This window comes from Brienomyrus brachyistius, chromosome 4, assembly GCF_023856365.1.
Source record: "Brienomyrus brachyistius isolate T26 chromosome 4, BBRACH_0.4, whole genome shotgun sequence".
Lineage (NCBI taxonomy): Eukaryota > Metazoa > Chordata > Actinopteri > Osteoglossiformes > Mormyridae > Brienomyrus > Brienomyrus brachyistius.
Genome location: NC_064536.1, coordinates 15,596,015 through 15,608,455, shown reverse-complemented (window position 1 = coordinate 15,608,455; position 12,441 = coordinate 15,596,015). Strand labels below are relative to the sequence as shown.

The following is a 12,441-nucleotide window of genomic DNA, read 5'->3' as shown; positions in this document are numbered from 1 at the left end:
TGGATGACGCGCGTGGCTGAAGCCGGAAGGTAAATAGTCGCTCGTGAGTCTGCAGCGCGGCTGTTATTTGCGGCGCTGCTGCTGGTGTCGCGAATGTGGGGGAATGTCTGCTGTGACAGCTTCGAGAACTGCAACGGTTGCGTGATTGTCAAAGGTAAAAGAAGCACCCAGCAGCGGCGTCTTATGTGTTTGGGGGTAGAGTATAAATTTGATTTCTTTTAGTAGCCACAGCCTTTAACACAATACAGAAGTGTCCGCCGATGCAGCTAGTGGAATTTGGTTGCTTCATAGCTGGTGCAAATTATGTCTGATTATTTGTTATATAATCGTTTTTGTTGTGTCAAACAATCACGATAATAAAAATATTACTTTTTCTGCATGCGTTTATTACTTTATGCGCTTTCTTGATTTAAGTACCTAAAATAGATCGACTGTTTCGATTATGTACTGAATAAACTATCCTAACTTTAGGGTTAAACATCCATGCATCGGAGACGAGGTTTGAAGTGGGGACTCCCCAATCATTTGACACTTTCTGTGCTTGTCTAACAGGCCTTCCGTGACAGGATGCCAGACGGAAATGGCTACTGCACGGAAGGATACGAATTTGCCGGCTACGTCTCCTGTGCGGTTCATTTGCTGGAGGAGTGGATGGGCCGGGAAACTTTGGACGATTACCTCAGCTTCTTAAATTACGTGTTGTGGGTTTTCACCCCCTTGGTCATTGTCTTCATCCTGCCTCTGTTCATCCTGCTCTTCCTCTACCTCTCCATCCTGTTCCTCCACGTGTACAAGCGTAAGAACGAGCTCAGGGAAGCCTATTCCAACAGCGTGTGGGACGGAGCCCGGAAGACCTTGGCGACCCTGTGGGACGGTCACGGCGCGATCTGGCACGGTAACCGCTGTGACCCTACAGCTACAGACAGTTACAAAAAAAAGACACAGCCTTTCCTATTCCGCCCTAACCCTACGTCCGCTTGTAAAACTCAGAATATTTAGTGCGATGCGAGATTTACAATGCTGGAGTCATTGTTAAGTATGGTATCAAATAGATCCGCTTCACTTTTGTAAGTAAGAACTAAGTATGTCCTTTGTGTCGCAAATTGAACTAAAGAAGAGGAATGTGGTCGATAGCCGGTTTCTGGCAGTATGTCGGAATGAAGGTCATCAGTGAAAACACTTTGTTGCCATTTGTCAGACACTTTAGCTAAAACTATACTCAAAAGCAGCATCGGTGGAGGCATTTAGGTCTTTCTTCTATCTGTATCTTCTCAGACGTGATTAAATACACCCGTCAAATACTTTTGTGGTGTTGTATATAGTACATTGGCATTCATTACTCATGCAATATAAGGACCGATGCACTTATTATAACTTAATATTATTTTGGCATTTAGTTTTAAATAACCTGTGTTTTTACGTCTGGGAATCGATTTCAATGAAATATTAGATTAGCCTGCCTTGGGCAGAAGATTATGCCGCTTGCGTAGCTGACTGTTCTTCCGGAAGCGTGATTTCCATGGAGGAATGTCGATGGACTGCATTCGTTTGTTGTGCAAGAGACTGCTGTTAATGCAAATTAATATGCTTCACGTTTACAAAGCCGTATTGCTTTTGCGCAATCGGTATAATGGCACGTGAGTTTTTTCTTTATTTGTATAGTTACAGCTGTGATCCCGGTTCTCTTTACAGATTTGCCTCCCTAGTGTGTTTGCTCATACTGAAAATGCGGGCTACTTTGTATTTAGTGCAGGGCTATTCAAATCACGGTCCGAGCACTGCAGATTCCCGAGTGTTACTTTACCCGCGAGCCAGGTGTGAAGCCTCTGGCAGATCAGAATCAGTAATTATTAAACTAACTACCTGGGAGAGCTGAAAACAAGGCCTGGATTTGGAATCGAAGGCCAGATTTGAAGAGCCCTGTTTAGGGGAGTTTTTCTATATGTGCTTCAGTATATCCCAGTGATGGGGTATAATCCATCATACATCCCACCATATAGTTGGAATACTCTAGAATACTGAGTCCCCGGACTTGAACAGCAGTTACTTTTGTTTAATGCTTAACATGAGTCTCCAGTGTTGCCTAGTCAACAGTCTCGTAGGTCAGTGTTTCCCTGGAAACCCCATCTGTGCATACAGTGCGCTGCATAAGCTTGTATATATTCTCGGCAATCTATATTTGAGGAATGTTATAATGTTCTCATATGTCTATATTATGTATAGATTGGTTTATATTGGGGGTGGTGCAGTGGTTAGCACTGTTGTCTCAGACCTCTGGGACCCGGGTTCGAGTCTCCGCCTAGGTTACATGTGTGTAGAGTTTGCATGTTCTCCCCATATCGTCGTGGGGTTTCCTCCGGGTACTCCGGTTTCCCCCCACAGTCCAAAAACATGCTGAGGCTAATTGGAGTTGCTAAATTGCCCATAGGTGTGCATGTGTGAGTGATTGGTGTGTGAGTGTGCCCTGCGATGGGCTGGCCCCCCATCCAGGATTGTTCCCTGCCTCGTGCCCATTGCTTCTCGGGATAGGCTCCGGACCCCCCGCGACCCAGTAGGATAAGCAGTTTGGAAAATGAATGGATGGATGGATGGTTTATATTGGGTAATAATATAGATTCTCTCTTGACAGGTTATGAAATTCATGGTTTAGAGAAGATTCCGGATAAGGGACCAGCTCTAATAGTTTACTATCATGGAGCCATTCCTATAGATTATTATTACTTCCTGGCCAATGTCATAATTCACAAAGGAAGGACATGTCACTCGGTTGCTGATCACTTCCTGTTTAAAATCCCAGGTAAGACCCATTCATGTTGAATGTCATAATATGGTGGTTGTATGATGATGTGTATGACACATGCCTGTTGTCTCTTCCCCCCCCCCACATTTCCCCAAAGGGTTCAAACTGCTCCTGGAGGTCTTCAGTGTGATGCATGGCCCCCAGGGCGAATGCGTCCGGGCTCTGCAAGAAGGTCACCTCGTCGGCCTTGCCCCCGGCGGCCTGCGGGAGGCGCTGTTTAGCAATGAGATGTATCCGCTGCTGTGGGGCGAGAGGCGAGGGTTTGCTCAGGTGGCCATCGATGCCCAGGCGGTGCGTAGATCCTAAGTGCCGCTTAGTCTGAGCTCCAGGGCCAGAAGGTTTGAAGTTGCATGAAATGCGACGACCTGGAAGAACAGGGTCCCAGCACTTTGTCTGCTTGTCGTAGGAATGATCTGTCTGCTGTCTTTCACGACACATTAAAAGGGCAGTACACACCGAAACCAGAAAAAACATGTTTTAGAGGGGCTTTAGTGCTGTCTGTCCACCTAGGATGTTCTGCTGCGAGTTGCCTAGTTTTGGAGATATTGGCCATAGAAATGTCGGGCTTCTCTCGAATATAATGGGCCTGAATGAAATTCTTTCTGTGGTGATTAAAGCGCGTGAAATCTGAAAAAATCTAATGACAATGTCTCTTACCAGAAGTCGTGCGATTCATTCCCGATATATGCAAGAGATGTCGGACATTTCTACAGCCAATATCTCCAAAACTCGCAGCAGAACAACCTAGATAGACGGATAGCACTAAAGCACATCTTTTTTTTCAGTTTGGAGGTGAACTTCCCTTTTAAACATCTATTCAAACCTGCACCTTTAAAGTCCATCCTTCTGTCTTCCATAACCTGTATAGGGCTATGATGAATTCTGACATTATTTTCTTACACATTGCAGCCTGTTATTCCAATGTTTACGCAAAATGTCAGAGAAGGATTCCGATACCTAGGAACTGGGAGTAAGTTTCTTTTAATGCAGAATATTTTCTGTCTGTCATGTCTTCTCCTTTAACCCTGGATCAGGATGTCACGTCTGTTTCGTGTGTGCTCAGAACTGTCCCGCTGGGTGTACGAGCGATTCCGGCTGCCCCTGGGCGTGATATACGGAGGTTTTCCTGTGAAGTTCCGTACATACTTGGGTGACCCCATTCCCTACGACCCCAACATGACCGCAGCCGAGCTGGCTAAGAAGGTAGCACTCCTGCGCTTTAACAAAACTCCAATCGATCACAGCCGGTCAAGGCTACAGCACACGTCATGTGACGTGGCCGAAGATTTGTGACTCGGTGTCCTCTGCTCTGATTGGACTTTCTCCAACTTCAGGTGCAGCGGGCTGTTCAGTCCCTCATAGACCAGCACCAGAAGATACCTGGGAATGTGCTGCGTGCTCTACTGGAACGGTTTCACAGAAGACCCAAAAATGAATAGCGTCCATTTTGGTCTAGTGTGTTTTTAAGTGTATATATTTTTGTAACATCTGTCTTTGGTAATAAGCGGGTTAACAGATGGTTTTATCCCTCAATCACCTTTTTTTTTTTTATTGCTCTTTTTCCTTTTTACGGAAGATCACCGGGATACTTGTACTTGGGACCTTGCGGCGTGTTACCGACCGATCTCTGCCATCTCCGCAGCTGGTACAGCGGCGTGCCTTATCCAGCCTCCAGCTGCCTTCGCCTTAGGCTCACTGGGCACGTGCAGGCCATGCTGGTTTTAAAGTTTGTCTATGGCGATTCACAGCCAGGATGCTGGGGGTCAGTGTCACCTGCAGGGGGCTGAGTGGAGAGTGAGGGTCTCTCTCATCTGTGCTGGAAGGTACGTGCCTCTGCGTCACAGGCCTCAGTCGTGGCCCATTGGTGCAGCAGTAGGACTGTCCCAAACCCCTTCCTCAAACAGGCCCTTCTCAGGCTCCCTCCCTCGTCTGCCGGCCCCCCCCACAAACCACAGCACCCCGTACCAGCAGCTTTAAGAACCAGGGTGGCGAGTAAATTGTGGTCCTTCCAAAATCCCTCAGATGAGCAAAACTGGGCTCTGAGCATCACTGTGGAACAAATTGAGCAGCTGCTAGTACTAATAATTAATAAAATAATATTTTGTAAAAAAAAGAAAAAAAAAAAGTGTGTTTTCCCTTTAAGGGCAACAACGCAATACAACAAAGCCTTCAAACATGACCACTGGTAGACGCAGTCCGGAGGCAACATGTTTTAATCACATTACTGGAAGAAGGTGCACGTTTATTAGAGAAACGTGCTGTTTTCTTCACGTTCCAGGCCTGTCCTTCACCAGGTGCGCACGGGCTGTGCAGGGAAGAGCCAGCACTGGTTTGTTGCATTCGTGATTTGTGTAGAAGGCGAAAGCACTTTTCGTGCCGTAATAGTGCGCTTTCCCATCGGTACAGTGATGGAAACACTGGGTTTTCAGAGCCACTACAAGGCTGCACTGTGAATATTTCAATCATGATAATTAAATGTTATAATTAGTGCAGTTAACTACAACCAGCACAAGAGGGGAAAAAAGACATTTGAGTATTTATTGTAAAGACTGAAATTTAGATGGAATGTCAGTGTTGGCTGCGGCATGTTTTATTTTCATTTTCTGAATCCGTGTTTTGATACAGATTTTTTTTTCGAACCGGCTTTAATGCATTTTTAAATGTTGCAGATTGAACTGATGTTTGTACATTCATGACCACCTTAGACCAAATCCGCTACAGGTCTGTAACTTTTGTGAGAAGTAAAATCGTTTATAAAGCCAATATTTCATCTTTATCCTTGTGGTGGTCTCTCTTTTTTGTTTTTTTTTGAGAGAGAGAGAATGTCAAAAGCACCCAAAGAATGCTGAATCTGGATTTGCAGGTGCCGGGATTGCCCGAGTTTTATCTAAGAATGGCAAAAACAGTTTGCATTGATGGGCTGCACTGATCCACGTCACCCTGTAAATGTTAAACTCAAAGTTGGAAAAATGCTGAAAATTTAAATACCATCTTGCTGGGGCCAATCAGGAATGTGAACATAATACCTGTATGTGAAAAGTCAGAAGCATTCATAGAAGAGCATGAAGAAGATGGTCGTGGTCAGAGGTCTGTCTACTTCGTCAGCTTTCGATAATGTAAGAACAGTCATAGCGTAACGCTGTTACTATTTAAGTGGTTCCCGTTTTTCGACTGCAGCAAACAGCTGGTGCACTTTTCGGGGAGCGGAGTTGGTCGCAGTCATTAACGTGCAAAGCCAGCTTCTTGGAACAAATACATCAACGTCCTCCAAATAAAAATCTCCATCATCCGGCGAAAATTCGGCCAAATTCTAAAGACTTTATAACCTTCTGGCAACGTCCATAACAGCCAGACAAAAAAAAAAACTAAACTTAAAGAAGAGGAACTCACAAAAAAGTGATCCGCTTTAGTCAGCCAACCTGTTCTGTTAAGCATTCCGATAAAATGTGTCGGAGTCCCTTCACGACCCATAACCAAACTTTCGAAAACTTTCCGGTCAGTCAGGTTATAATTAAATTTGTACAGGAGACACCACGCTGAATTAAACCCTCAACACAATGGTGGATGGTGGATACAAACAAACACATGAGCTCTCCTGCCACCAACATTCTTCCACAAATTCATTCTCCGATCCATTAAACTCCAAAGCCCAGGAAATGACACTAAGTGGCTGCCCTGTCTTGGACAGTGATGTCACCGCAAAGAACTAATAATAATAATAATAACCGATACTTTTATTGTCCCCGTAGGGAAATTGTCTTTACGCCTCCCACAACTTCCTCTATGAAAAAAAAAAGAGGAAGTTGTCTGCAAAGGGCTGCCACCTGTAGTGGCACCCAGGGAGCTGGGGGTTAAGGGCCTTGCTCAAGGACCCACAGGCTGAGCCTGGGTTTGAACCTGCGACCTTCTGATTACAGGCACACAGGCTTAGCCCACTGAGCCACATGCTGCTCCCCTAATTGCCATGTTCTGCACAGAAACATTGTATCCACTATTGTTAGACAGGTTGAATATACATCTACTACTATCACAATGGTGAGTGTGTGTGTGTGTGTGAGTGCACTCATTAATAACAAGGCATTAATAATCTCCACTACTAACAGGAATGGTGCATATCTCTCCTATTTGTAATATACACACTGTAATTGGTGCAGTTGATTTCTCAACATTACAATTATTATGCAATGCATAATTAAGTTATCACACTTAACTTACGGCAAACAGTAATAACCGGGAATTTCATCCCTTAATTGTAGCTATGGTAGCATTTGCATTAAAAAACCCACACGATATAACCACAGGTAACATTAAAATAAAGTGAGATGTATCAAAATAATAACCTGTTGCTGTAAAGTATAAGGTTCTAAGCAACAAAATATTATAGGCATCACATGACTCAAGAAAAAATTAAATGATGCTAGTGGAATGACCACAGTGTACTTTATTAAATTAATTTGGTACCTTGTGTTGCAATAAGATCAAATAAAAATTTACAAAAAATCCAATCTATACAAAATCGTAATAGATTACTTCCTTGTGGTTTCAGGATTGATTTTACAGTAAAAATTAAATGACTGATTAACTGCATTTAACTTCCAGCACACAATGCAAAGTACTCAAAAAAAGAGAAATAAAAAATAGACAAGATTTGTATGATACATCACATACATCACACTAGTTAAATCTTTACCTTGAGCATATTTGCACACCTTTCAGAACCATTATTGTTCTCTTAAACATGGAAATTTGCATACATTTATGTACAGTTAGAAATTTTTGTCAGTCACTACTGCAATTTTCTATTGCAAAGAAAATAGCAAGAATATTTGTACATCTTGTTTACACTTTGAACAATCGTAACACTGTGTTCTCCCTCTTCAACAGTCACTGTGCTTGAACTACTGCAGGCCTACTGATGGTCACGGTGTGTGTTTATTTGTGTATATTTTTGAGGGGGAGGGGGGTATAGCATAAGGTATCTATGGGATTCACAGCTCTTTTGTCAGACTCGTATACCAATAAGTTATATTCATATATATATATAATCTGATTTGCATTTGATTTTCCCAACATCAAGGAACATGTCTTTCATTATCCTACAAGCTAAAATCATGAAGTACAGTGCAGCCCTCCAGAAACATCTCAGTCTCAGTCTCAGGTGCAGTTTATATTTGTAATTTCCTGGTTAAATCCGAGACACCCCAGTGTACTACAGTACACCGACAGTCTAAGTACTTAAAGGAGGCTGTACTTATCACTTGACCTAAAGTCAAACACTGGGTCGTCATACATTTCAAAAGATTTAAAGTTACAGGAATCCGTTTGCAAGAAAAACAAGATTGCACATTTCCTAAAATTGAATTAGGGAAACACAAAATTGTGGCTGGACTACAACTGTATTGGAGGATAATATTGTATAATGAACCTGGTGGCATGCTGTGCTATCTCTCAGTAACTGTTTTTTAGGTTGGGAATGGATCATAGTATAAAAACTGTAACCCTACAGACACTCATCTGCTTTGACCATAATGTGACGCGGTAACATCACAGCTACGTTTTTTTACAAAAGAAATTGTGAGCAGGGCAAACAACTGAATGTGGCAACATATTTTAAGGCAAATTAAACTAATGTAAACAGCTTTAATTATGACAGCATGACTGATCTATCCTAGCCAAGCCAAGTTCTATTGTCAAGCACATATTTCCGTATTTTGCGTGTCTGATGCATCATAATCTTAGTGATGTTTTACTGTGTGAAATCTTGGCTACTCTGTTACTGGGGTATATCAGTGCAGTTAATTGAACCGATGGGAATTGTGGCAGCAGGGTGGTGCAGTGGTTAGCACTGTTGCCTCATACTACTGGGAACGGTGTTTGAGTCTCTGCCATGACTCCGTGTGTGTGGAGTTCACAAGTTCTCCCCATATTATTGTGGGGTTTCCTACAGTCCAGAAACATGTTGAGATTAACTGGAGTTACCAAATTGTCTGTGTGTGTGAATGTGCCCTATGATGGGTTGTTGCCCCCCCCGACTCTGCTTAGGATAAGCTTTTACAGAAAATGGATAGATGGAAGGGAATTGTGAAGAAGGTATCCTGTTCATTGTACAAGCTGAGGTAGTTTGATGTGTGGTAGTGTTGTTTTAAACTTTTCCAGGAAAAGCAATGCAAAACATGATAAAAACACAAAACAACCCCCCCTCAAAAAAAAAACAGTGTTTCTAAGTAGTTGTACTAGTGCAGCATTCCACGCTAGAGTTGTGCGGAGACGCCAGTGCACTCCAGATGCGCCGTGAGTAGACGCGCAGTGTTGTCAGGCACATTAAATAACGAAACATAATTAAAACGCAATCCATCGATTACATCGACAACCCTTTGCAGACATCAAGCAGCCACATGCTTTATCATCGTCTGTCATTTAGTTTGGGGGGGGGGCTGGCACGGCACCACCACCATGCACCATCATTCCCACGCGTGACGCGCACGACCCTGCAGGGAATAAATCCGACAGCCAATCAAAACTGACCGCGCGTGCTGCCAAATCCCGACATTGTTTTTTTTTTTTCTTTTACTCCACTCTAGCCTGTGAGGCGCGCCCCCGCAGCTAATACACCCGCACTTGCCTTGCTGCCATTGGTCCCTTCTTGCAAAATGACGCCCAGACGGAATCAGACATCTGATATTATACTGAACCCTCTGTTAGCTATAACGTCAGGTGAATGATCGATGAACTGAAATAAATAAAAGGAGCATTTATTTTACGCTACACACATTCGCCTTCACAAATCGCTAGGATAAGATGGTCATGTAAAAGCTGAACCATTTAATCATACGACGCTAAACGTGTTCTAATTACGTTATTATATTATTCGTTTGTGCTTAACTGATGTACATCGTATTTTGCTTAGAAAAAGAATATTTGCATCACAGCTATGCATATTCACACAGTTTGCATCTAATATTAGAAAAGAGCAAAATAAAACTAATAGCACACGCAGACAATTCGTTCAGATAAATTACAGAAACCACGGACCCGCCCCTTCAGTCTGCTTATCCAGCGCGTCCCCTTAGAACCCACTCCAGCAAAAATGTCAACATTTTCGGGCGATTGTATGGGCAAATGTTCCGCGTTAAACCGGTTTTCGGGTGAAAGAGATCTGACCAGCGTTAACTATGCCTGCGAGATACTAGCTGTGTACACCAGAAAGCATAAACCGCCGTCTGTATGCGTGTGCGCTGACGTGGAAATGTCCCTAATATTAATCCCCAGTACCCCGCGTTACATTCTAATTTTAACCAACACCAAATGCGACAATACTGTGATTAAAAAAAAACTGTCTTCACATCTCCCCCAAATATTTCACGTGCATTATCGGTCAGCAGTTAAAACGGCTCTGTAGCATTGGTGCTTTCCATAAACAGCCTATTGCAGACCTGCGATTCATTGCGGAGACAGGGTGTTGGTGCCAGATTTTCAGTCGGTCGCTTTGTTTTTGCGATGAGCAGAGAGGTGTGTTATCTATACAGAATAAGTAACGTAAATTACAGTTACAGACAGCGGGCGATGTGTGCTGTGCGGTCGAGTCTCCAGTGCGGCATGTGGCGCCCGAGAGCTTCACCGCACACAAACCCTAATAACCAAAGGAGCCACGCCCTTTCAGATGTGCTTCCAGTTTAGATTTAAGAGGAACTGTTGGGTGTTACCCAAGGACGTATATATGGGTGTGTACGGTAGGGATATGACCTTATCAATATTGGGCGAGTACCATGGGGGCGGGAGGTTTGAAGCTGTTTTGCACCCTAAAAATATTGTAACTAATCCTACGCTTTTGCTTAGGGTATTATGAGAATTGAAGTGCTTGAATGTCCATTTTGCACATCAGCTTGTTCTGTCATTGGAACATCGGTTCTTTGCAGAAGGGAAATCCTGAATATTTTTTTGGGGTAAAAAGACATCTTTGGGGTGGTGTCATATGGCGTTTCTAATACAGCGGTGCCGTGGAATCTATGGAGGGATTTGTGGCAGAAACATCGTCATGCAGTATGACTCCCGCCGAACAAGACCACGGGGGGACGATTTGCTTTACACATAATTAAACAAAATTAAAAACAATTGTAATCAACGCATATATCTATAACTTTCTACTTCAGATTCATCTGAATTAAAGACTGGATCCCAACTTTGGTCGTAATATCTATAGAATGTAAAACTGGAAACAGCATCTCAAGCCAAAAAGTAATTATTCCATATGAATTTAAACGAGTTCACTATTAAGTACTCTACGGAAAGGAGCAGTAGATGTGGGTGTGGCCTCAGTGGCATAGAACATCAAAACGCCATACGATCCATTTCAGATTCACAGATTTAGTCGTAACTGCATTTGCACTGGAAGGGGAGAAAAAAAGGAAATTTAGTCTAACTGAACAGGAAGTGAAACGTTTCCATGTTTCTGTGGGAACACTGTGTATCAGTGGTGCAGTTGGATGTCAATACTCTTCTCCTACGAATGAGCTCCTTAGCACCTTACCCTTTTTTCGCCTTTCCTTTTCACTGTTGACTGTGACTAGGAGGACGAGGCTGCTGCTGGTTATTCTGTTCCGTTATCGTGTGGTTCTACGCCAAAGCCTGGAGGGTTGGTTTGATGCAAGCTTGAAGCGCCCCTAAGCTACTCTTAGGTACTGTCCCTCCCCAAGGTCACGGATGGAGCTCCTTTATCATCTCGCTGTCCGAAAAAGGGAATGATGTCACCTGTTGACTGGAAGTGACCTTCAGGACACCATCCCTAATGGTGGGACAGCAGCCTCAGTCCACGGAGCAAGAGCAGAGAGGGCCAGTTCAACCCCAAGACTACAAGTGTAACATTTTCTGGATTCGCATGTGGCTTCATCACTGTGGCTGCTGGACTGTGGTCGCTGGGTCTTCTTGTAACTTTCAGTTATTTTCCATTCCCTCTCTCCTTCGTCATTCCCAGCACATAAACATCCCACCAATGAGGGTGCACTGTATGATGAACCCTGCCAAGAGATTGGCTCCTCGCCTATGTCAATCAACACCAGAGTCCTGCCCCACCATCCTAACCTCCAATTTTTTTTTCTTTTCCATTTTTCGCTATTTCTTCTCTTCTTTTAATTCAAGTAAATAAAGACCTGGTCTTGCCTTAGTGTCCAAGTTCAGGTTCTATAGAACCTGCCAGCATCAGACCTTTTGGCACTAGAACAACGAGTCTTAGTGAGAAAAAAACAAATTAAGGTCCCAACCTGAAAATCAGTGAGTGATGTGAATAGCAGTGTGTTGATTCTGATGACATCACATGGGTGAACAATATATATTTCCTGTCTAGGAGTTTTCATCAGATAGTATATTGAAGCTTAATTTTGCCCGCATGGAATTATCCAACTTTTTTTTTTTTTTTTTTTTTACTATTTTCAGATGCGTTGCACATGGACAGTTTGATGGACGGAGATGATTGACGTGGGGTGTGTGTGAGCTCGGCCCACGGATCTTACCAGAAAACGCAGGGCCATTAGTCAGGCCCCACTGAGGGGATTCTGCAGGGCTTGGTCAGTCAGTAAGGGGCTGGTGATCAGGTAAGTCAGCCAGAGGCAGAGAGATGGGGGGGGTGCATATGGGTGGGGGTGGGC

At 43.5% G+C, this 12,441-nt stretch overlaps 1 protein-coding gene and 1 long non-coding RNA gene across 4 annotated transcripts; one reads left to right on the top strand and one right to left on the bottom strand.

Annotated features, from left to right (window-relative positions):
* The first annotated feature begins 17 nt into the window (after window positions 1–17).
* tmem68 (transmembrane protein 68) lies at window positions 18–5,576 on the top strand. Of its 3 annotated transcripts, none has more exons than XM_049012181.1 (7): window positions 18–154; window positions 553–895; window positions 2,630–2,797; window positions 2,898–3,091; window positions 3,710–3,770; window positions 3,864–4,003; window positions 4,135–5,576. In XM_049012181.1, exons 2-7 carry the CDS (start codon window positions 568–570, stop codon window positions 4,237–4,239), a joined length of 996 nt encoding a protein of 331 aa, XP_048868138.1. In that variant the 5' UTR covers window positions 18–154; window positions 553–567; the 3' UTR covers window positions 4,240–5,576. The 3 variants fall into 3 exon arrangements, with proteins under 3 accessions (XP_048868138.1, XP_048868137.1, XP_048868139.1); XM_049012180.1 differs by having other exon boundaries at window positions 28–195; XM_049012182.1 differs by lacking the exons at window positions 18–154; window positions 553–895 and adding an exon at window positions 907–1,637.
* Window positions 5,577–7,221: 1,645 nt separating this feature from the next.
* LOC125740742 (uncharacterized) lies at window positions 7,222–12,430 on the bottom strand. The gene is made up of 2 exons (XR_007397754.1): window positions 11,328–12,430; window positions 7,222–11,185 (listed from the first exon to the last, which is right to left on the bottom strand). It is a non-coding gene; the product is annotated as an uncharacterized LOC125740742 (long non-coding RNA).
* Window positions 12,431–12,441: the final 11 nt, after the last annotated feature.